Raw genomic sequence first — 22,480 nt, forward strand, 5'->3', positions numbered from 1 at the left:
TGTCATTTTCATAAGCGCCCATTGGTAAAATGTCTGTATGTGCCTTTATAAGTGTTCACATTTATATTCTAAAATGCTTGCACAATTTATAATCACTCACTATGAGAGAACTGTTTAAATATTGAGGTAAAGTATTTAAGGAGCCTAATTCTGTTATTTATTTATATATGAAAGTGGACCTATCACTTAAAAGCTGTATAATAAACGTCCTTTTCAAATTAAACATGAAACCCAAATTCTTCTTTTATTATATTGTCTATACCTGTTATAAACATATTTAAAAATCTCAGCTGTCAATCATATATTGCTTGTTCCGCCATAATTACTTCCACTTTCCATTCCGCATTTCCCTGATGTCTCTGCCCTCCTCACATTTCCCCTCCCTCCTCACTGTCTATTATTGTGTAGTCAGTGCCAAGACATGGGCATCAGGTCCCCCATTCAGGCACATAAACAAGATTTTGGGGTGATACAAAGCTTGCCTTAATAACAGAGTCCACAAAATGGCTGCTGCCTGCTTGCTGTGATTGTGAATTCCAAGACTGAATGTAACAGTAATTTAAATAATTTCAGTTAGTGTAAGTAAACTTTATTTTGCTGTAAAACCACAATAGAAAAGTATTCGGAATTATTTCTTAGGGTGACAAGTCCCCTTTAAAGAATATATTAAAACGTTGTGATCTGTTCGCCAGTTGCAAGTCTTGATATTTTACAAAAAAAATACTGCATCAATGCTATAGAATTTCCAGGACTTTTGTTTTATTTTTACCAAAGTTAGGCTACACCAAGTGTAAGGTGAAAGTAGTTTTAATTCCACTGTTCTACATAGTTTAGAGCAATTTAAGCTTTAACTGAAATCAATAGGCAGCATTTTATTTTATCACAAGCACTTTTTAAAGGCGAACTAAACTGAAAAACTGATAATGTCTAAAAATGCCATATTTTATATACTGAACTTATTGCACCAGCCTAAAGTTTCAGCTTGTCAATAGCAGCAATGATCCAGGACTTCAAACTTGTTACAGGGGGTCACCATCTTGGAAAGTGTCTGTGACACTCACATGCTCAGTGGGCTCTGAGCAGCTGTTGAGAAGCTAAGCTTAGGGCTCGTCACTAATTATCCAGCAGAAAATGAGGTTGGTCTGTAATATAAGCGGATACTACAGGGCTGAATATTAAATTCTGACGCTAATTGCACTGGTTTCTGTGCTGCCGTGTAGTAATTCTCTGTATTTATTACTAATCAACCTTTTATTGTGACATTTATATAATGTCACAATGTGTACTGTATATTGTATACTATATATTGGGTCCCTAAGCTCAGTAAGTGACAGCAGCACAGAGCACTTGCAGTGAATCAGCAGAAAAGAAGATGGGGAGCTACTGGGGCATCTTTGGAGACACAGATCTTCCCTGTTAAAGAGCTGTGGTTGTCTTGGGCTGGTACAGAAACCCAAAACATAATGTATAACATTTCTAGCCTACTTCTTTAGTTAGGCTTTAGTTCTCCTTTAATGGGCACATGTCAAATACAGGTGTAATACAGGTGTATACAGCCCAGTAACTTAGCCATCAATGTGCAGGTAACATTTACTGGTTGCCTGTTTAAAGGCAAACATCTTATTGGATGCAATGTTATTATCCAACGTATAAATTAATCTTAACACTTTACTGTAAGATTATTATGCTAGTTATAAAATGAAAGGCAAAGTATATGGTTCACTGTGACTGTTCTCCGCCAAAAACAAATATGACAGCAAAGATCTTACCTGTAACGCCATTGAGAAGTGGCTGTTCTTCGTGTCTCGGACAATACTGGTGTTCATCGATGACTGGATTCCCCATCGCCACTGAATGTAACCCATAGTGTTCTTGTCTAGATTGCGAGCTAACATGGTTGTGAGTCCTGGCCGGATCCCGCGGGAAGAAAACTGCAAAACCCCGTTTGTGGTGAAAAAACTGCAAAGAAGTGGAAGACAGGGATGAGTGGAACAGAAAGACGTCATGTATAAGTCAGAAGCTGATCATCTTAACAACATATTTATCTTCAATAGATCAATTCTGGTTAAAAGAGAAAAGATATTGTTTTTAATAAACATTTATAATACACAAAAGCCATGAATATCTTGTAAATTATATCCATATAAACGGTGAGTACTGATGTCATCAGTTATAAACGGTGAGTAGTGTATTCATATGTCTGCATATATTACTACACTAGTGTTGTAATATATGCAGACCTATGTATATATGAATACAAGTAGTGATGTCATTTCTTTCACATGAATCACTGAAATGTGTGTATTATCATAAATAAAGTACCCCCCGATGCAAAATATGAGGATATTAGAAGTTACCAAGGAGTTCCATGACCTGTATAAAAACACTCGGCCTTCGGCCTTGTGTTTTTATATGGTTGGGAAACTCCTTGGTAATTTTTAAAATCCTTATAATTTACAAGAGGGGGTACTTTATTCACTATATAATTTATCTAGCAAGTCAGAAAGCATGTTGCAGAGAATGCTCAATAATGCCACATTAGTTCCTTTGCCCATGGAACTTACAGTTTTATTTCCCTATGATGGGCACAGAAGCATTTTAAAAGGAGTTAAATAACCCACCAGTCTGTAACTGGAATGTTGGAGGCAAGAGAAGAATCTAAACCCACACAGCTATGGAAACTTTAGGCTGGTGCAATAAGTGCAGTGTATAAAATATAAATATGCCATTTTTGGGCAAATTCATTTTTAAGGTTTAGTTTTCCTTTAATAATATTACTCTACAGGGGATTTGTCTAAAGAAAATTAAAAAAAGAAAGATAGAAATAATTTGTTCAAGGTAATTACAATGAGAACACAGTAACAATTAAGTGAATGAGGGGAGTCAGGTCTGGGATCTTAAGAGCCACCCAGTTAGGCAAGTCTTGAAAAATAAAACCAATCGTTGTTAAATGACACATCATGTTCAGTGCCATAAATAGTAATGCTTCTCTAATTTATTTTATTTCCTGTGCATTTTATTATTTGCAATTTCCCCTTAGAAATAATATAATGCTCATTTAATAATCGAGCAATAAAGGACACTAGCAAATAACTTTTTATGGGTGAAAATAACAGCCATTTTCCATCATACTAATAATGGCTGCTTCTCCGAAAGGCATTAAAATTCCGAAGAGAGGCTCAAGAAGAACTGCCTCACCAATACATTATGTGGCGGTGTTACACAGTGGTGCTGTAATCGGCATTTACAGTCTTTGTGTAGCCCGTGCCAATCCAGCGTTTAACAAAGCCCCTGTAGTAGAACTATAGTGCAATTATATATTTGCAGGCCCGAGGACTGTTGTTCAGGAATAGCTGTAAACTCTAGTTATATGGTGTTTTGCCTGGGGCCTGAAACACAGACTGGTATCATTCATGTTTCATTGTCTGCCCATGTGCATTTTGTTCATGTGTGATATGAAAAACCAATATAAATCCCAACCGCAGGGGGTCAGGACTTTTCTATTAACATTTTACCAGATGCCACAAATCGTGATTCGCCAGCCATGAATTTGAAGAAAAAGTCATCATAAAAAAAAATGCCCCTTGACTTTAATGCATTTGGAGAAAAAAGTCACCATAAGAAAAAATGCCCATTGACTTTAATGCACTTGGAGCGAGAAATATTGTTGCTGAATACACAAACACAAGCAGTATCAGAAGGCATACCTCCCAACATTTTGGAAGTAAAAAGAGGGACAAAAAAAAATTTCCCGCATGTAGCGTAGCAAATTTTTCGGCCACACCCCTTTCTGTGGCCACACCCCCTAATTAGCATGTTTGTTTTACAAAATTTGGCAGGTTATGAAAGTTTGAAAATATTTCTCCTTATCTAAACTGTTTTTGTGTCTCAAATTGTTACAAAGTAGTTAGCTGTTCTGGGATCTCTGCTAAAAGCCAATTAAGTGAGAAACTTTGTTTCTTTTTCTGGCTGTTCAGTGCAGAGAAAAGAGGGACTTTCGAGTACAAATGAGGGAATGCGGGTTTAGCTGTCAAAAGAGGGACTCTCCCTCCGAAAAAAGGGACAGTTGGGAGGTATGCAGAAGGCAGCATTTGCTTTGGAAGCAAGCATTTAAAATAACACTTATTTCTGCACTGGGACCAAAAGCTTAAAGTGTTATTAATGAATGTTACAAAATTCCACCTTCTCCCTGCACAGGGAAAACACATGCTTTGCCTATAGGGAACTAAAGTCTAAATAGAATAATGCTAGAAATGCTGTATTTTGTATACTAAACACAAACATGGACGTACTGCACAAGAAGCCAAATAAAACCAATGATTTTTGCTTTCCAAATTGGGGGTCACCATCTTGTAATTTTGTTAAACATCTTTGCAAGAACAAGACTGTGCACATGCTCAGTGTGGTCTGGGCTGCTTAGGGATCGTCATTAATTATCAAAACAGCACAAGTCAAATAATATCTGCTGGAAGCCGATACAGAAAGACTGATTAATAATCCAAATATGCAGGCTGCACTGGGTCCTGTGTTGTCATGTAATCTAATGTGGATTTTACAGTTTTTGTATTGTCTAATACAAACTTTATCCAACTTTCCAGAACCAGTGGCTGCAAAACAATCCTTCAATGAGTTTATCTGTTTAAATCTGGCTCCATGATCTTTGTCCCTGCAACTGGAGTTGGAAACAGAGGACGTAAAGGCAAAAATAAAATCCTATATGAATCTCTACACAGTCGCCGACTGCTGTACACGGAAACAAACAAAGCTGCTTGAGTTCTGGATGACTGGGAAGTACGATGGGGGTTGAAAGTATGATCGTTTCCCTGCAGAACAGTTAGGGACAGTCTGAAATTTCCTATCTGCAGCAGTCAGAGCAAGTAAATGAAGGGGGAATTTCACTGCATACAGGCAGGTTTCTTATAAAAACGATACACATTTTTTAAATTAAAGTATAGTGGAGATTGGGATTTTATTTTTTTTTGCCTTTACATCCCCTTTAATACCCTGTGTCTTGAGTAAAAGCAGGCCATCTCCTGGCTGCCAAGGGGAACTGCATCTCGTCTGCATTTCCAAGGTTGCCCAACATAAACCAATTGCAACAGGGAAACACACAAACTAGTATAATGCTGATGTTAAACAAACAGGGACCTAAATAACTTGAGTTTAACATTGACACTCGTTATGAGGGTCATACCCTTTTTGGATGAGAAATAAATTACCTCTTGCTATCTCAAGCTACCCTAAAAATTAATCTAGTGCAACTCATTTAAACGGTGAATGGGTGACCTTACTTTCCTCCAAAAATGACCCTAATTATAGGTTTTAAAGCTGCAGTTTAACACAGCTGACAAAGGAAATCTTCTGAGCTGCGGAGGTATAGCACATTATATCTCAGCGTGGCGTTAATATTTTAAAGGGACACGGTGAACGGGAAAAGCCAATTATTGTTCCATGTACTATTTGTAACACCTATTTGGGCTGCATAGCACACAAATAGTTAAACTGTCCAGCTAGCAGTAGAAGCATGGGTTACACGCGACTTCACACAACAGGGTCAGGGCCTTCGCCATGTGGAAGTGTTCCCTCTATGGTGTAGTGCAACTACATCCCCCCAGGCTACTGTGCATACAACAAAAGATGGGCGCCAGGAGGTTCTTGCAGTAAAACAGAAAACGGTTTATTTAACTATGCACGAGGCAAGTGACCACAGGTTTAGTAGTCACACAGGAGCTGAGGCAATAGCACATTTCTCACACAGAGCTGCAGGCATTAGGCATTTCTCACAGAGGAAAGGTCTCCATTAGGCATTTGCAGTATTCACACACATTCCCTCCTGGAAGTTGTCAGGAAAGCAGCTTCTACCCTACAGTCCCTCTTCACTGAGGTCCCTGACTGGAGGCAACACACAGAGCCTCTGGGAAGCTACTCCCTTACTGCAAATCCTTGTTGGAGCTTCAGCTGCTCTTTCTCTCTCACCTCTCTGCCTTTCTCTCCTAGAGAGACTATGACAAGTCTGCCCTAGTGTAACTATTCCTCATTCACGGGGTTACCTGGTCCCCGACTTCTTCTCCAAAGCACATGGGCCTTTCTGGGCCTAGCTGTACCCAGGCTCTCCTGAGCTCACCCAGCTGGATCACCATCCACAGGCCAAAGAGGAAGTGGCCACTCCCTACACTCACTATATAGCAGTGTAGCAGGGGCGTGTCATTCTCTCCTGGCAGATCACTCTAAGAAAAAGGTGGGGGCCTTAAAGCTGCAGGGCAGAATACCCAGTAGGGGCCCCTACATATTTAAGGGACAGTTTGCATACTGTGCTAATAAGTGCTTTCACTGCCCATAGAAATGGCATTCTCTATGCATAGCAACCATGCAGCTGCCTTTTTTAATGCAATTACAAGATGCTGACCACTTGTTTCACCAAACGAAAAAAACTCTGGCACTCAAGGCAAGTGAAATGCAGGGCTCCCCCTTGCTTTTATTTCTTGTGCAGACGTGCAACGTTTCGGGGTGACCCCCTTTATCAAGCATTGATAAAGGGGGTCACCCCGAAACGTTGCACGTCTGCACAAGAAATAAAAGCAAGGGGGAGCCCTGCATTTCACTTGCCTTGAGTGCCAAGAGTTTTTTTCGTTCGATTATACATTGGGGGCTGCCGTACCTCTACCCTGTGCACCAGGCGTTCTCTGTGAAGTTATTAGAGTGTGCTCTGCTTCATCTTGTTCCCGACCACTTGTTTCACGCCATAGAAGGAATTACATTTCCCTTTCCTAGTCCTCCTAGTAATCCAGAGAATTTTCTATTTTGTCTAATCTAATAGCACAACTCGCCATTTAGTATTTTTTGTAGTTGTTAAGTTATTTAACCTTTTTATTCAGTAGCTCTCCAGTTGGCAATTTTAGCATTGTGATTGTTAGGGTACAAATTACCAGAGCAAACAGGCATTGATTTGAATAAGAGACTGGAATAGGAGAGGACTGAATAGAAAGAGGAATAATAAAACGTGGAACTAACGATACATTTGTAGCCTTACAGAACATTTGTTTTTTTAGCTGGGGTCAGTGACCCCCATTTGAAGACTAGAAAAAGGCAAATCATTTGAAAACAGTTATCATACATAAGAGGCTAAATGGCACCCTAATTTGAAAGACAATTTTCTTAAATCCCAGACAATTAAGGAGGAGTTAGAACAAAGTTGTATTAAGGCAAGAACATTACTAAAGGTATTATAAAATGTGTGTGTGTGTAGGGTTGCCACCTGGTTGGTATTTTACCGGCCTGGCCGGTAAAAATTATGGCCGATCCCAATGTTATTAATAGGGAAAAAAGAGAAAAATATAGGAAGGCCAGTATTTTTTCCAGAAAAGGTGGCAACCCTATGTATGTGTGGGTCGTTCGGTGGAATGTTGCATGTGTTGGTTATGCTATGTTGGTGTTCTATGGAGTGTTCTAAAGGTAAATCATTTCAACACTGTAATTATTTATTCATAGCCTTATTTATTCAGGGTACTATCAATCATATGGCAGTACCCCAGTCTTGTTTCATTGTGAGAAACTGTGCAGTAAACAGGGGAAGCAGTAGAATCAATCACACGTTATTGCCTTCCCCTTATTAACTGCCACCCTCACACCCACCTGTGATATTTCCAAGGGCACACAACGCACTTCTGTCAGTCAGATTTTGCTTTAGTGTGAAAATAGAGACCCTTTTTTTTTTTACTTACCATTTAGGTGTAAGATTACGGAAGATCTTAAGACCAAACAAGGGTCCTTGAAGGTCACCAGCTCCAAACTCTAACTGCAAAGAAATTAGACTGAAATGAATAATAATTCTATGCACTCAGTATTTAAAATACAGATAAATATGCGCAATGTAAAATAAAGATTAGATAGAAGTGCTTAGTGCACATTTATTTTTTATACATTAATACGCAGTACATTTTCTTGTTAAAGGGATGGTACATCTTTAAGTTAACGTTTAGTAAAGTAAAAAATGGCTAATTTTAAGCAACTTTTCAACTGGCCTTAATTTTTTCTGTTTTTCATAGGTTTTCAATAATTTTTTTTCATCTGACTTTGCCCATGTTTCAAATGGGGGTCAGTGATCCCATCTAAAAGAGAAATGCTTGGTAAGGCTACAAATGTATTGTTATTGCTATGTTTTATTACTCATCTTTTTATTCAGGCATTCTCCTATTCATATTCTGGTCTCTTATTCATTTCAAGGCATGGTTGCTAGGGTAATTTGTACCCTAGCAACTAGGGATGCACCGAATGTAGGATTCGGTTCAGGATTTGGCCTTTCTTAGCAGGAATAGATTTGGCCGAATCCTTCTGCCTGGCTGAACCAAATCTGAATCCTAATTTGCATATGTAATTTAGCAGTGGGGAGGGAAATCGCTTGAGTTTTGTCACAAAACAAGCAAGTACAAAATGTTTTCCCCTTCCACACCTAATTTGCATATGCAAATTAGAATTCGGAAAATATTGATGAACACCACATAGCAGTCTGACTAATTGTTTGGTATATAGAAAGAGAAGTTAAAACACGTTTATAACAGGTATGGATGTTTTAATAAAAAAAAAATAAAAAAAAGAATTTGGGTTTCATGTTTAATCTGAAAAGGATATCTATTATAGTTTTTTTATGTCTGGGTGACAGGTCCACTCTAGTATACAGTCTGCTAGATTGCATATCTGATCAGTCTGAAAAGACATGCCATTGGATAGGCCATGAATGCAAATATATAAGTCAAAAAGTTGGATTACTGGTGAGAGTTTATCACATGGAATATTTGTAGTATTATTATTATTGCAAGATTGGCCTGATACCTACAGATATAATAATAACACAGCCACAATCTCAGAAACAACACCAACTATGACACATATTTCTCTTTAGATCTTTTTCTCAGTCTATTCAAAGAGATTATTGCACAAATCCTCCCATCTGATCACAATATCTGTGCATGTATGGCCATCTTTTCCTTGGTGGGGAGATTTCACCTGGCGTCCTTGCTTCTGCTTGAACTTTACCAAGTAACTTTTAGCCAGTACTGACCAAAATCTAGTGTAATTACAGCTCCCTAGCTCAGACAGAGAACGGCATGTGCTATTGGTCACTGAGCTGCAGGTTCCTGCCAGCACCATCTTCATCAGTGGTTTTTAGACTTTACTCTTCCATGCCCCTTTCAGTGTTGAGCATGTGGTCCCCTTTAGCTTTCAAAAGGTTCGCAGATCCATAAACAAAAACTTAGCTTTATCAGCCATCCATCCATGCCTCTAAGATTATCTAGGAAAGCAAAAGTGACCTACAATATTAAATTGTCAAAAGTCCATCAAGTTCAACTGCACCAAATGATCCCAGTACATCATATACAGATGTATCTACACGTTTGCATATATAAACTATGTATAACGATAACCATAGACCTTAAGATCCCACTAGCCTAGGATATTATGCTTGCTTAAAAATTCATCCAAGCCCCTCATATAGGCATTAATAGAATCTGCCATCACATCATCACCTACAATTCCAGATCCTTACTGCCCTCACTGTGAAGAATCCCCTTGGTTGCTTCAAATGAAATTTCTGTTCCTGTGTCTAAATGGGTGGTCTCTGGTTCTCAGATGTTTTCTGTGTGACAAAAGATCCTCCACTATCTGTCATAATGCCCTCTATAATATTATTGTAGAGAGTAACAATGAAAGCGCCTTTTCTCCAGTGACAAAAACCGTGACCATATTTCCTCATACAGTAGTTTAATTATTCCATTTCTTTTATCAGTTTACTTGAACGTCTCTTCAGCTCATTAATATCCTTCATAAAGGGGATGTAAAAAAATAAAATGTAATTTTTACTTTCTTTAATGAAAAATAAACCTATCTACAATATACTTTAATTAAAAAATGTGTACCGTTTTTATAAGAAACCTGACTGTATGCAGTGAAATTCCCCTTTGTTTTACTTGCTCTGACTGCTGCAGATAGGAAACTTCAGACGGTCCCTAAGTGAAACGAGCATGCTTTCAAACAGCAGGGGGGAGCCGTCCCCCATGTTACTTCCCAGAACTCAAGCAGCTTTGTTTGTTGAGCTGATAAGTAGGAATGCAACGAACCCACTATTTTGGATTCGACCGAACCCCGAATCCTTCGCGAAAGATTCGGCTGAATACTGAACCGAATCCGAATTTGTATATGCAAATTAGGGGTGGGAAGAGGAAAACATTTTTACTTCCTTGTTTTGTGACAAAAAGTCACGTGATTATGCAAATTAGGATTCAGTTCGGCCGGGCAGAAGGAATCGGTAAGCAGCCACCGACTGTGTAGAGATTTGTATCCACAGACCACAGTGCAGTCTGTATATTCTGATGTGACGTGATTTATGACGATCCCTAAGCTTAACCACCCAACTGAAGCCCGGACCATACTGAGAATGTGCAAGGTCTTAGTCTTGTAAAGATGTTTAACATAGTTACATGGTGACCCCCTGCAGCCAACTTTGAAAGCATAAATCATTTGTTTTATTAGGCTTCTGGTGCAGGCTTCTGGTGCAGTAAGTTCATTTTTATGTTTAGTATACAAAATACAGAATTTCTAGCATTATTCTATTTTAGACTTAAGTTCCCCTTTAAGGACTGGTGCCCAAAACTCCACTGCATATTCTTATCAGGGATCTATTATGAAGTAAAATTATGCCTTCCCCCCTCAGGGTAATGCCTTTTTTATGCAAGACAGTACTTTATTTGACACTGAAGTACTCTGCCTAGCGTTACACTGTTTGTTAGCCACAAATATCACCAAGTCCTTCTCAATTAAAGAGGTCTCCAACACACCAACATATAACACTATTATGTTATTTCTACTAAAGTGTCTAACCTTGCACTTGAACATCATTTGGACAATTTAGTATCACCAGCAAATATATAGACAGTACTTACAATGCCCACCTCCAAGACATTGATGAACAAGATGCAAAAGGCCAAGGACAGACCCCTGATCCAATTATAAAATGTTCTATTTACCACCACTCTTTGTTAACTAGCCTTCAGCCAGTTCTCTGTCCAAGTAAACATATATGAAATATCCCAGGCCATTTTTCCTTAATTTAAGGGGATTCTGTCATGAATTTTATTATGTAGTTTTATTTCTAAATTACAATGTTCACACTGCAAATCATTCACTCTACAATATAAAATTTTCATTCCTGAACCAACAAGTGTATTATTTCAGTTCTAAGATTGGTGTGTAGGCAGCAATCTCAGGTCATTTTGCCTGGTCGTGTGCTTTCAGAAGAGCCAGTACTGCACAATGGAACTGCTCTCTGGCAGGCTGTTGTTTCTCCTACTCAACGTAATTGAATGTGTCACAGTGGGACCTGGATTTTAAATATTGAGTGCTGTTCTTAGATCTACCAGGCAGCTGATATCTTGTGTTAGGGAGCTGCTATCTGGTTACCTTCTGATTGTTCTGTTGTTGGGCTGCTGGGGGGGGGGTGATATTGCTCCAACTTGCAGTGGAGTTGCAGGGCCCCTCTTACAAGTTAAAAAAAAGTTGGGGCCCAAAGAATATTTAAAAAAAAATAAACATCGGTGGCAGGGGCCTATAGAGTATTAAAATAATACATTGGTGGCCAGGGGATTAAAAAAAAAACCACACACACACATTGGCGTTCAGAGGAATTGAACTCGTGGCTTCAGGACTTCAACTTCGCCTCCTTTCGAGACTTTGGGTCATTTCGCCACTTCAGGACTTAAATTTCTGCTGTTTTCGTGACTTTGGGTCTTTTCGCCACTTCAGGACTTACATTTCGGCTGTTTTCGTGACTTCGGGTCTTTTCGCCGCTTTGGGACTTCGGCTATTTTCGTGGCTTCGGGTCTTTTCGGCGCTTCGGCTTTTCGCCACTTCCGAATTCAGGACTTCGAAGGAGGCAGCACGGCTTTGGGTTTCGGCACTGTCAAGGGGGGCCAGGCTCTTTCAAAAGTTCAGCATCTCTTCAGGCCCGGTACACTTGTACCCCCTGTGCCCCCCCCTGAAGGTGGCCCTGGATGTAGGTACTTAGGGGTGCATTAGTCCCAAATTTTATAATGCACTTCTTGGGTGAACTACCAATTCTCTTGCTTTTGACTCGTTCTTTCATTGGGGTAAGTAGAATCATTTTGGTCCATTCTTCAAGTTAGTATGATGATTCTTGTACATCACAGTTCAACTGTTCAATGTAGTCGTTTGCACATGGATAGGAAACTGGCTACAGGATCGGGTACAGAGGGTGGTTGTTAATGGTACATTCTCTACTTGGAGTAAGGTTCTTAGTGGGGTCCCTCAGGACTCGGTATTGGGTCCACTTTTATTAACTTGTTCCTTAATGACTTAGGGGAGGGTATTGTAAGTAATGTATCAATGTTTGCAGATGACACAAAACTATCCAGCCCAAATAATTCCATCCAGGATGTGGCATCCTTGCAACACGATCTTGACAAACTGGCAATCTGGGTAGCTAAGGGGCAAATGAGATTCAATGTTGATAAATGTAAAGTCATGCACCTGGGATGAAAAATATCCAAGCCACTTATACCCTTAATGGGATTGCACTAGGCAAATCCATTATGGAAAAGGACCTTGGAGTCCTTGTAGATGATAAACTTGGCTGTAGCAAGCAATGCCAGTCGGCAGCATCAAGGGCAAATAAGGTCTTGCTCTGTATTAAAAGGGGCATAGAGTCACATGAGGAGGGGGTCAATCTTCCACTGTGTAAGGGCCCATCTAGAATAAGCCGTACAGTTTTGGTCTCCATCACTCAAACAGGACATTATTGTATTAGAGAGAGTACAGAGAAGGGCAACTAAAAAGGTATGGAAAATCTTAGCTATGAAGAAAGACTGGCCTTCGGCCTCGTGTTTTTATATGGTCATGAAACTCCTCGGTAACTTATAATATCCTTTTATTTTACAAAAGGGGGTACTTTATTCACTATATAATGGAGTCTATGGGAGAAGGCCTTTCCGTGAATCAGAGGTTACTGGATAATGGGTTTCTGGATAATGGATCTCATACGTGTATTACCTGAAAGTTGAACTTCTTTTGATTGCTCTTAATACTTCCTGCATAATTTCTTTCCCTGCCAAATTAATATCTCCTGAAATCAAAATTGGAAGTGTGATATCTGTTGTTAACAAGCAGAAGTATGAATGTTATATTCCATGGGCACATACTTGTGTGTAGCAGCAGCTAGCAAAAGAAAGTTTCATTTTGGTTTTTTTAATTTTTTTTTTTTTTTTTTTTAATTTTTGCTTTAAGGAGAAGGAAAGCTACTAAAGCAGTTTATTGCCAATAGATTAGCCACAATAGTGCAAACTATAAGATTATATTTATTCTGCAGAATGCTTTGCCATACCCAAGTAAATAGCTCTAGAAGCTCTCTCTGTTTGTTTAGGAAAGCAGCTGCCATATTAGCTTGGTGTGACATCACTTCTTGCCTGAGTCTCTGCCTGCTCACTCAAAGCTCTGGGCTCAGATTAGAGCAGGGAGGGGGGGGGAGAAAATGGAGGAGGAGAGGGAGAGAGGAGCAAACTGAGCATGCTCAAGCCCGTGCCCTGGAGGTTTAAGATGAAAGAAGAAAGTCTAATGAAGAAGCCCATGTGTACACAATAGAAGAAAATAAATGTTGTGTTTCTTTTGACAGAGGACTCAGAGCAGCATTACTTTGAGGGCTTACTGGTGTATTTATATAGACCTTTCTGATAAAGCTTAATTTGTTTTAGCCTTTCCTTCTCCTTTAAGCAGGCAAGAATTTTGTTTGTGTATCAACATGATACTGTAGGCTGCAGAAAACCTGAAGATTGTGATCTTCAGATTTCATTGTCCTCAAGACTGTATCCGGATTAACTTTTGGTATTGGCCTCAACTGTCCCTCCGAACATAAATAAGTCAGCAAGAGTAAGATGGCTGTCTGCATGCCTCCTAGGGAAGGAATTAAAGTTAGATTCAGAAGTCATAGACTGGAACTCAATAGTGTTCCTTCAGTCTCTTGGGTCTCTTCTGCCTTTCATTTGGTTAAACAAAAAAAAAACACAGAGACAAAGTTCACGTATAGTTGTTTTTGGCTAAATGGAGCAATTCAATAGAGAAGCGAATTCCTTTTAAGTAACTATGCCTTTTTCGTGCCAAAGTGCTTTAATTTTAGAGTGTAAGTCTGGAATGCATCTGTGCCATTCAAGAAATAAAAAAAGACATGATTATCATTTTGGAACTGCATTGATTTATTTGATGCTAAAACCAATTAGGGTGATTATCTGGAATACATTACTAATGCTTTATTTACCAATAGATGAACGTTTGGCTACAGGTTGGTTACGCAAGCTGTTTTAATGACAGAGAAGATAAATAAAAATATCATAGCACGGTTGAGCAGGACAAAATTGGAATAAATGAGTTTCACGAGGAAGGCTGTATTATGGTAATATTCAGAGAATATAATTACATCTGGGGGAAAAAACTTGAAGCAGGCCACAGGTTACAGGATGGCCCATCTTCTGAAGTGCCACTGACCCTAAAGCCTCTGTAGATCATAGTTGTGGGTAATGTAATCAGTCACTTGCCTGATTCTTTTATTCCGACTGAAGATGTTTTGACCTTGGGCCACTGCCCAATTCAGCCCTTAAATTATAACTGGTGGTGATTCTGATTTAATCTCATTTCTCTAGTTGGCAGCACAGTCTTTTTTTTTTCAAGCTCAGGAAGCTAGCATAAAAGAGGAGAGGCCTCTCTGGAGCAGACCCGGCTGTCTGATAACTGACTCTCCTCTCTGAATCTAATTAAGGGTCTTCGGATGAATTGCTGCTTTTTTTTTTTTTTTGCCTTGCATTTCCATTTTGTTACACTCCAGTGTTTTCAGGTCTCACAGGTGGCTGGGGACTGTTCTCCAGAGTCTCAAGTTAAACCATGTCAGCAGTTTTGCTTCAGAACAGCCTTTGAAGCTGGAGAATGCTTTCACTGTCTCATTTACCAGTCTGGGTGACTTTCAGAAGCTGCTTTTCAATGGTAATCTGACATTGTTCGGTCTCAGCAGTACCGAACACTTGTTAAAGTTGCAGCGTTTATATACTCATTACAAGTTACGTACAAAGTTGGAGAAGACTTAAATGAGGAGGCAAAACGCCTGCTTCTTTCAATGGAGTTGTAAAACTCCTAAGCGGGAGCTATTTCCATTGGGAAAAAACATTATTATGTTACAGAGTTCTTTATACTTAAACCCCTTTTGGCTACAGCCAGTCTGCACAATTTGCTTCAAATTCACTCTCACTAAACCACATTTTATACCTGCTACATTAAAGATAATGAAGGAAATAGACTTTTAAATGGCAAGCCACAAGATGAGTGTGGTATCTACAGAGGCCAGAATAAGATTACGCTGTTTTCTACAAAAGCCAGCACACCAGGGTAGCAAGGCAGTTAACCTGCTATAAAAAGTGTCTGCATTTCTGAACGCCTGCTGTATGAGTAAAAGGCCATTTAAGAAGTCCTGTTATAGGAACAAAGTGTGTGGCAATGGGCTGTACAGACTGACATTTAACTGGTCAATTTCAGCAAAAGCTGAAAGATAATCAGTGGCACCCTGTCTAGTTGCCAATGTGTTGTATCTTAATAGTGATTGCAAATGCAAATAGCAGTAGGGCTAGTTTTCCATAACCAACCCTTTAGTAAACCAAATCCTTTAAAAGGTCCCTATTGTAGTAAATTATTAATACATAAATGGGAGATTTGTAGCTGCTAAATGTATCTAGAAACAGTTTTCCTTGCTTCCAGGGGAGCATAATAGACTTACTGCCCCATCAGAAACCTATTTCTAATGAGCAACGGGCTGCTGGGTCTGCTTCCTTTATACTTGTGTAGAAGTCCCCGCCTTTACAGTTGCTTTCCTATCAGAGAGCAGCAAGGGCCAGGTATGGGTTAATGAGGGTGCCTGCCCCCTTAAAAGACTTTTTTTGTTGGGGGGGGGGTTTCTGGTGCTCAGTTGCTATGCTACTGCTTGTTAGCTTCAGACACAGGGTAGGACTGGGCCAGCAGGACACTGGGAAAAAGCCCGGTGGGTCCCAAGCGCCCAGACCTGCTCCGTCCATCAACGGCCACCTAAAATGAAAGATATTCTGCAGCGACACATCAACGTTTGTGCATGCATGTGGGTAGGGTTGCCATCTTTTCCAGGAAAAAATACCGGCCTTTATATATTTATCTTTTTTCCCTATTAATAACATTGGGATCAGTCATCATTTTTACCAGCTAGGCTGGTAAAATACCGGCCAGATGGCCCTGGGGCCGAATGATCGGATTACAATACTACAAATGGGCTCCGATGGGTCGCAGGACTGCATCCTGGATCGTACAATTAAAATCAAACTTGAACGATCGATATCTGGCCGATTTTTGGCCTGATTTAGATCGGGAGAAACCATCAGGAGCCCCCACACATGGGCAGATAAGATGCCAAATCGGTCTAAAGGACCGATATCGGCAGCTTTACTATGCCCGTGAATGGCCATCTTTAGGGCTCGTCATAAATTATCAAACAGAAAATGAGGTTGGCCAGTTATATAAGCTGATGCTACAGGGCTCAGGATTAAATTCTGAAGCTAGTTGCACTGGTTTCTGAGCTGCCATGTAGTAGTATGTGTATTAATTTCTAATCAGCATTATATTGTGACATTTTTATTCTATGTGTGCCTAACCTCAGTAACTGTCATCAGCACAGAGCATGTGCAGTGAATCAGCAGAAAAGAAGATGGGGAGCTACAGAGGCACATAACAGATCTTCCATGCTAAAGGACTGTGGTTGCCTTGGGCTGGTACAGAAGCTAAAAACATAATGTAGAACATTTCTAGCCTAGTTTGTTCGTTAGGCTTTACTTCTCCTTTAAAACGATTAGTACAGGTTTTTTTTTTAAAGGTTTATGTATGATCTAAGAAGGCTTTCCTACATCTAGGTCCAGATATACCACATCTGGTAAATTCATCCTGGTTGAAAAATGGTTAAATTCAAAAGACCCAACACCTATGAACAAGTAAAGCAATGAGGTATATGGTGCCAAGTGAAATGAAAAGAGCACAGATATGAACTGCTCAAAATTAACACTTAACAAACTAACACCTTTAGATAATGATACATGTCAAGCTGGAAGGTCCATCCTTAAACAGTAAATGGGTCCTGCAACACTAGCTGTAAACCACATGCAAGTCTTCACATCAATTCACTGCTCTTGGCAAAAAGGTTGAAAATAACATCTACTTCCATGAGTTTTATGATTGTATTGTGATTGGACTCTCTCCCCTCAACGAGTTTCACCAACAACTGCAAAAACTTTCAAGATTTATCAACTAGTCCAGCTGCAGTACCACTAGATAATCAGTTATACGTTATATTTTTTTCATGATGATTGTTATACTTTCAATAATGACATGACCAAAAATATTCACAGAGAAGCCAAGACAGAAAGGACTTTTGTGTTCACCCTATTATACACATTTAAGAACCTACTGAAAGTTTGTAAAAGGGGATCCTTTCATGATTTTGATGGTGTACTTTATATTTCTAAATTACACTGTTTACATTACAAATAATTCACTCTACCATATAACATTTTATTCCTGAAGCAACAATGTCATTTTTTTAAGTTGTAATACTAGTGTATAGGCAGCCATCCCAGGTCATTGTGATTTGTAATGTAAACAGTGTCATTTATTGTCTGATCCTGTGCTTTCAGATAAGCTACGGTTTCTCCTCGTGGTGTGGTTGTTTTACTCTCATATCTACCACTAGATGGGGTGCATTTTTAGCAAAGCACATGTCAAGGAGCTGCTATCTTGCTACCTTTCCATTGTTCTGCTGATGGGCTGATGGGGGAAGGGAGGGGATGGTGTGTGCGATACCACTCCAATTTGCAGTGCACCTGTGACTGAAGTTAATCAGAGCATGTCACATGACTGAGGGCACCTGAGAAACTAACAACATGTCTAGCAGCTAGGGTTGCCACCTTTTCTTAAAAATTTTACCAGCTGATGGGGGGCAGGAACAAAAGGGGGTGGACTGTGATGAAAAAGTGGGCAGAGCCACACACCGTGATGCAAAGGGGGCGGAGCAACACGCAAGATGGCCAAAAGGCTGAAAAAACAGGTAAGTTCTGAGCAAATTGGGGGCGGGCCAAGGGCTTTTTTTAAGGGTATTACAAATTACCGGCGACTATATTGCCGGTAAATTTGTAATACCAGCCCCGGCCTTGGCAGGTGTTTTACTGGCTAGGCCATTCAGCCTTTAAAACAGGGAATTATTTACAGGTTGATTTTTGCTGAAAAGTGTCTTTTAGGTCGCACTTGTTAAGGCTAAGTGCAATATGGTCTTACTACTCACACTTTTTGCTGGGGGACCTGATTTAAAATGCATACATACTTAGAATGAGAATGGATAGCTGGGCCTTGATGTGACCTTAAATAGTTTGGCCAAAGTGTGGTACTAACACCTCATTATTTGTAATTATTTTTAAAGGCAAACTATGCGCTGGCAATTTTTCTCTTTCTTTATGTCTACCCCCAGGTCAGATTTCAAAATGAAATATAAAAGAAAATCTGTATGCTCTTTTGAAAACCAGATTTCAGAGAATGCCTTTATTGTAAAAAGTTTACAGCTGTTTTAGTAGGCCTGCTTTTTCCAGGTTTGGAGTGTCAACAAAGGAACTTGGAAACCTAGAAACTAACTAGAGACCAACTAGCTGTCCTGGGGACTATGTAACAAAAATAACTCTTCATACACTACGCACAAAGAGGCTTTTATTATGTACAGTATGTGAACAACAGGGGAAGATCCCAATAGTTTTGCCCTTTACATATAAGCAGTAATGTATAAAAACCTATTGTGTCTGACAGCTATAATTATAAAAAAAAACACTTTGCAAGCTACTGTCTAGTTTTATTTTCATAATGTTCTACATCTAAATAAAGGATAATAATAATCCTCAAACTTTCTTAATACCAAACATATAGTAGAATTTTATTTTTTAAACAGCTCACCTCTCCCCATCCTTTGGCTGAGGTCACTCGTCTAAGAGTAGCGTTTATTGATCCCCCACCATTGCCATTCTGCGTGGAGAGGCTTCCGGAGAGAATTGCTGTATCCGTTGCAGTCAGAGGGGCCTGAAAAGCAAATTGAAATGTCCACAAGAATACTCAATATCATTACTTTGATAGATACCACCTCCTGACTTGTTACTTCAGTAACATATCAATCTCCTCACAGCTGGAACTCACCCTTATTTCTTTGCAAGAAGCCTATATTAACATGGCCTTGATATAATAAGGCATCTGAAACCATCGGGTCACCCATATTATAAACAAAGGCTTGGATAGATAAGCCCCATGCTCAGTAAGGTGACTGAGGACTAGTTATGTTGTTTCTATTAAAAGACTAATATTATTTCAATATATGATCTGTTTGAAATTGGCTAAAATGCACAGCATTAAATAATGTACTGAGCCTGAAGCTGAGTGTATTTCTCTGGTAGCTGTATGACTCCACTCAGTCCCGAATTCGTGGACAGGCTAGAAAAGTCAAGGCCTAGGATGACAAAAATCTGGGGGTGGCATGCTGCTTACTGGCTGAATATCCACTGGGGACTGGAATGGAGATTTCAACATTGAGCCATTAGGAGTATTCTTATACAAATACATAATATTTGACTGAGAGTAAATGCACATTAGTAAATACAAAGATTATACTCAACGAATGAGATTAAGGTAGTCAAATCTTGATGGAGAAGGAACTAGGAGTACTTTTGGATGATAAATTTAGCTGTAGCAAGCACTCCAAAGGTTAGCAAGATATTAATAGGTGTACACCTACCTTTACAGGAGGACAGGGTAATACTTCCCCTTTAAAAAGCAATGGCTAGTTACTATCTAGTTCTAGAACAGGAGTACCCATACTTTATTGATGCTGTCTCATTATGATCTACATCCATAAAAGCATTTTTGGCACTGTTCCATGGAAAATATGTCTTTAATATTGTTCTAGGAGAAAACGTATATTACTATATTTAACAAACAACCATTTCTTATTTAACCTTAACGTAATAAATATCTGAACGAAAAGCATAAAAAAAGGAGGGTGATTTAGACAAGTTGTTTAATGACTTGAGTCTTGAGATCTACTGATCGCCGGCTACGTCTACTGGTAGATCCCGATCTACATTTTGGACACCCCTGTTCTAGAATATGCAATGCAGTAGTTAATCGTTAGGTGCCAAAAGAGTTTTTACAATAAGAGCTGTAAAGTTGTGGAATTCTCTTCCTGAAATGGTTGCACTGGCAGATACATTGGATAGTTTTAAGAAAGGGATGGATGCCTTTTTGTGAGTGAGTGAGAGAACACAAGCCTTTGCCACTTTTAAAGCAATTGGAAATGTATAGCAGGTATTACTTGATGGCAAAGGTTTGAACTTGGTGCAGTGTATTTTTTTTAAAAAAATCTCAGCTATTATGTAAAGGAATGATGTTGGTGATCCTTTAAATACATCTTGTTAATAAAGATGTTGGTTTTGTAGGAAATTTTCTACCACGCTGAGATACACTTCCCTGCTATATAACATTTGAAAATGTTTCTCAATCTCCCACTAGATGAGCAATTGTATCCCTTTATAAATAAAGATGAGAAATATGTTTAAATGAATAAAATAATATGAGCATCACTTAATGCTACGTGTTGCTGCTTTGCCTTGCAAATTTAGAAAGCCTCTCTTTTTTTTTTTCTTTTTTTTATGGAAAAACATTAGACGAGCGTTACCTCAATAGACTGAGAGATGTGCATTCGGTTAATTTCAATCTGGGGAAAGCCACTTCCTGGAATGTCTTCGAAATCTTCATCATAACGATCAAACAGCTCGGTGGCATCAATTCCAACACTAATTGTCCCCTGGGAAAAAAAAAAAACAGAGCAAAAGGGGAGAAAGTCAGGAACCAACATAAACATTTTAGACTAAACTAGATGCAATCACCTTAAAATATCAATAGTCTTCAGATTAATCAGCTCACTTGACTGCATTTGTCAACAGATGCATATAATATATTCAGCACTTTCCCTACATTCCCTGGTGACATAAGAGACCATTTACTCATCTAGCAAATAGATTAGAAAAGCAATGTTTTCCTTAAGCAATTTGTTTCTCGACTCTTTCAGCACCGGATGGGTTGGAAGGCGACGACAGCACTGTGCAATGGGCCTGACGTTTAGCCTTTCTATTGCCCCAAATGTGTGTTGCGCCATGAACAATTCACAGCAAACAGTAAACACATAAGCGATTGTTTTAAGATAAAAAGGACAAAGCTCTTGTTAAAGGAATTGTTCAGTGTAAAAATAAAATCTGGGTAAATAGATAGCCTGTGCAAAATAAAAAATGCTTCTGATATAGTTACAAATGTTACAAAAATGTAATGTATAAAGGCTGGATTGACTGGATGTCTAATATAATAGCCAGAACACTACTTCCTGCTTTTCAGCTCTCTTGGGGGCAAATTCATTAACCTCCAGCGACGGCTTCGCTCACAGCGCAACACTTCACCAGGCGTAGATTTGCCAGTACAACGGTAATTCATTAAAATCCGAAGTTGCATCCAGGGCGCTGAACGCTGGCGAAATAGCGCTAGCGTTACTGCGCCAAGTGAAGCGAAGTTGCACTAGCTGCCTTAATAAAATAAAATAGAGTTTTTATATTGCCCTACACATAAGCCCAGTGTATAGTTTATGTGCCATATGTTAGGAAATGTAGGGGGGGAAGTCGGTTACCCCAAAAAAATTTTGCAGCCTATCACCCTGAAAAAAAGACGCCAGCGTTTTTTTGGGATTTAGAAAAATTTTCAACTATTTTTAAAGAACTCCTATCTACTCTATTGCACTTCGCCTGGTCTGAGGTGGCGAAGGCAAGTCCGACGCAAGAGGTATCTTTTCATAAAAGCCGTATCTTAGTGAATTTGCATAGTTACGTCCATTCGACAGAGTCCAAATTTGCCAGGTGTTAGGGAGCGAAGTACCGTTAAGAGTCTATCTCCGTCGCTAGCGAAGTTACGCCGGCTATCATTAGTAAATCGGCGAAGTACCAAATGACATCACGCTGGCGAATTTGCACCCGCGTTAATCACTTAGTCTTTTAGTAAATTTGCCCCTTGGTTTCCACTGGCAGGCAGTAACCAATCAGTGATTTGAAGGGGGCCACATGGGCCATACATGTTGCTTTTGAATCTGAGCTGAATGCTAAGGATCAATTGCAAACTCACTGAACAGTTATGTCCCATGTGACCCCCCTTAAAGTCACTGATTAACTCAGAGTTAGAGAGCTGCAAAGCAGAAAGTAGTGTTCTGGCTATTATATCAGACATCCAGTCTCTCCAGCCTCTATATATAACATTTTTGGCTAACTAACTATATTAAAAACATTTTTTATTTTAC

General features: G+C 39.3%; 1 protein-coding gene across 1 annotated transcript in view; it reads right to left on the reverse strand.

Moving 5' to 3' along the window:
- The window catches only part of dnajc11.S (DnaJ heat shock protein family (Hsp40) member C11 S homeolog), a 111,002-nt gene that overhangs the window by 19,221 nt on the left and 69,301 nt on the right, over positions 1–22,480 (reverse strand). Inside the window, 4 exon segments of the mRNA NM_001092573.1 lie at positions 1,857–1,959; positions 7,722–7,795; positions 19,054–19,176; positions 20,822–20,950. Of these exon segments, the coding sequence (NP_001086042.1) occupies positions 1,857–1,959; positions 7,722–7,795; positions 19,054–19,176; positions 20,822–20,950 (429 nt within the window).

Source organism: Xenopus laevis, chromosome 7S, assembly GCF_017654675.1.
Source record: "Xenopus laevis strain J_2021 chromosome 7S, Xenopus_laevis_v10.1, whole genome shotgun sequence".
In the NCBI taxonomy this organism is placed as follows: Eukaryota; Metazoa; Chordata; class Amphibia; order Anura; family Pipidae; genus Xenopus; species Xenopus laevis.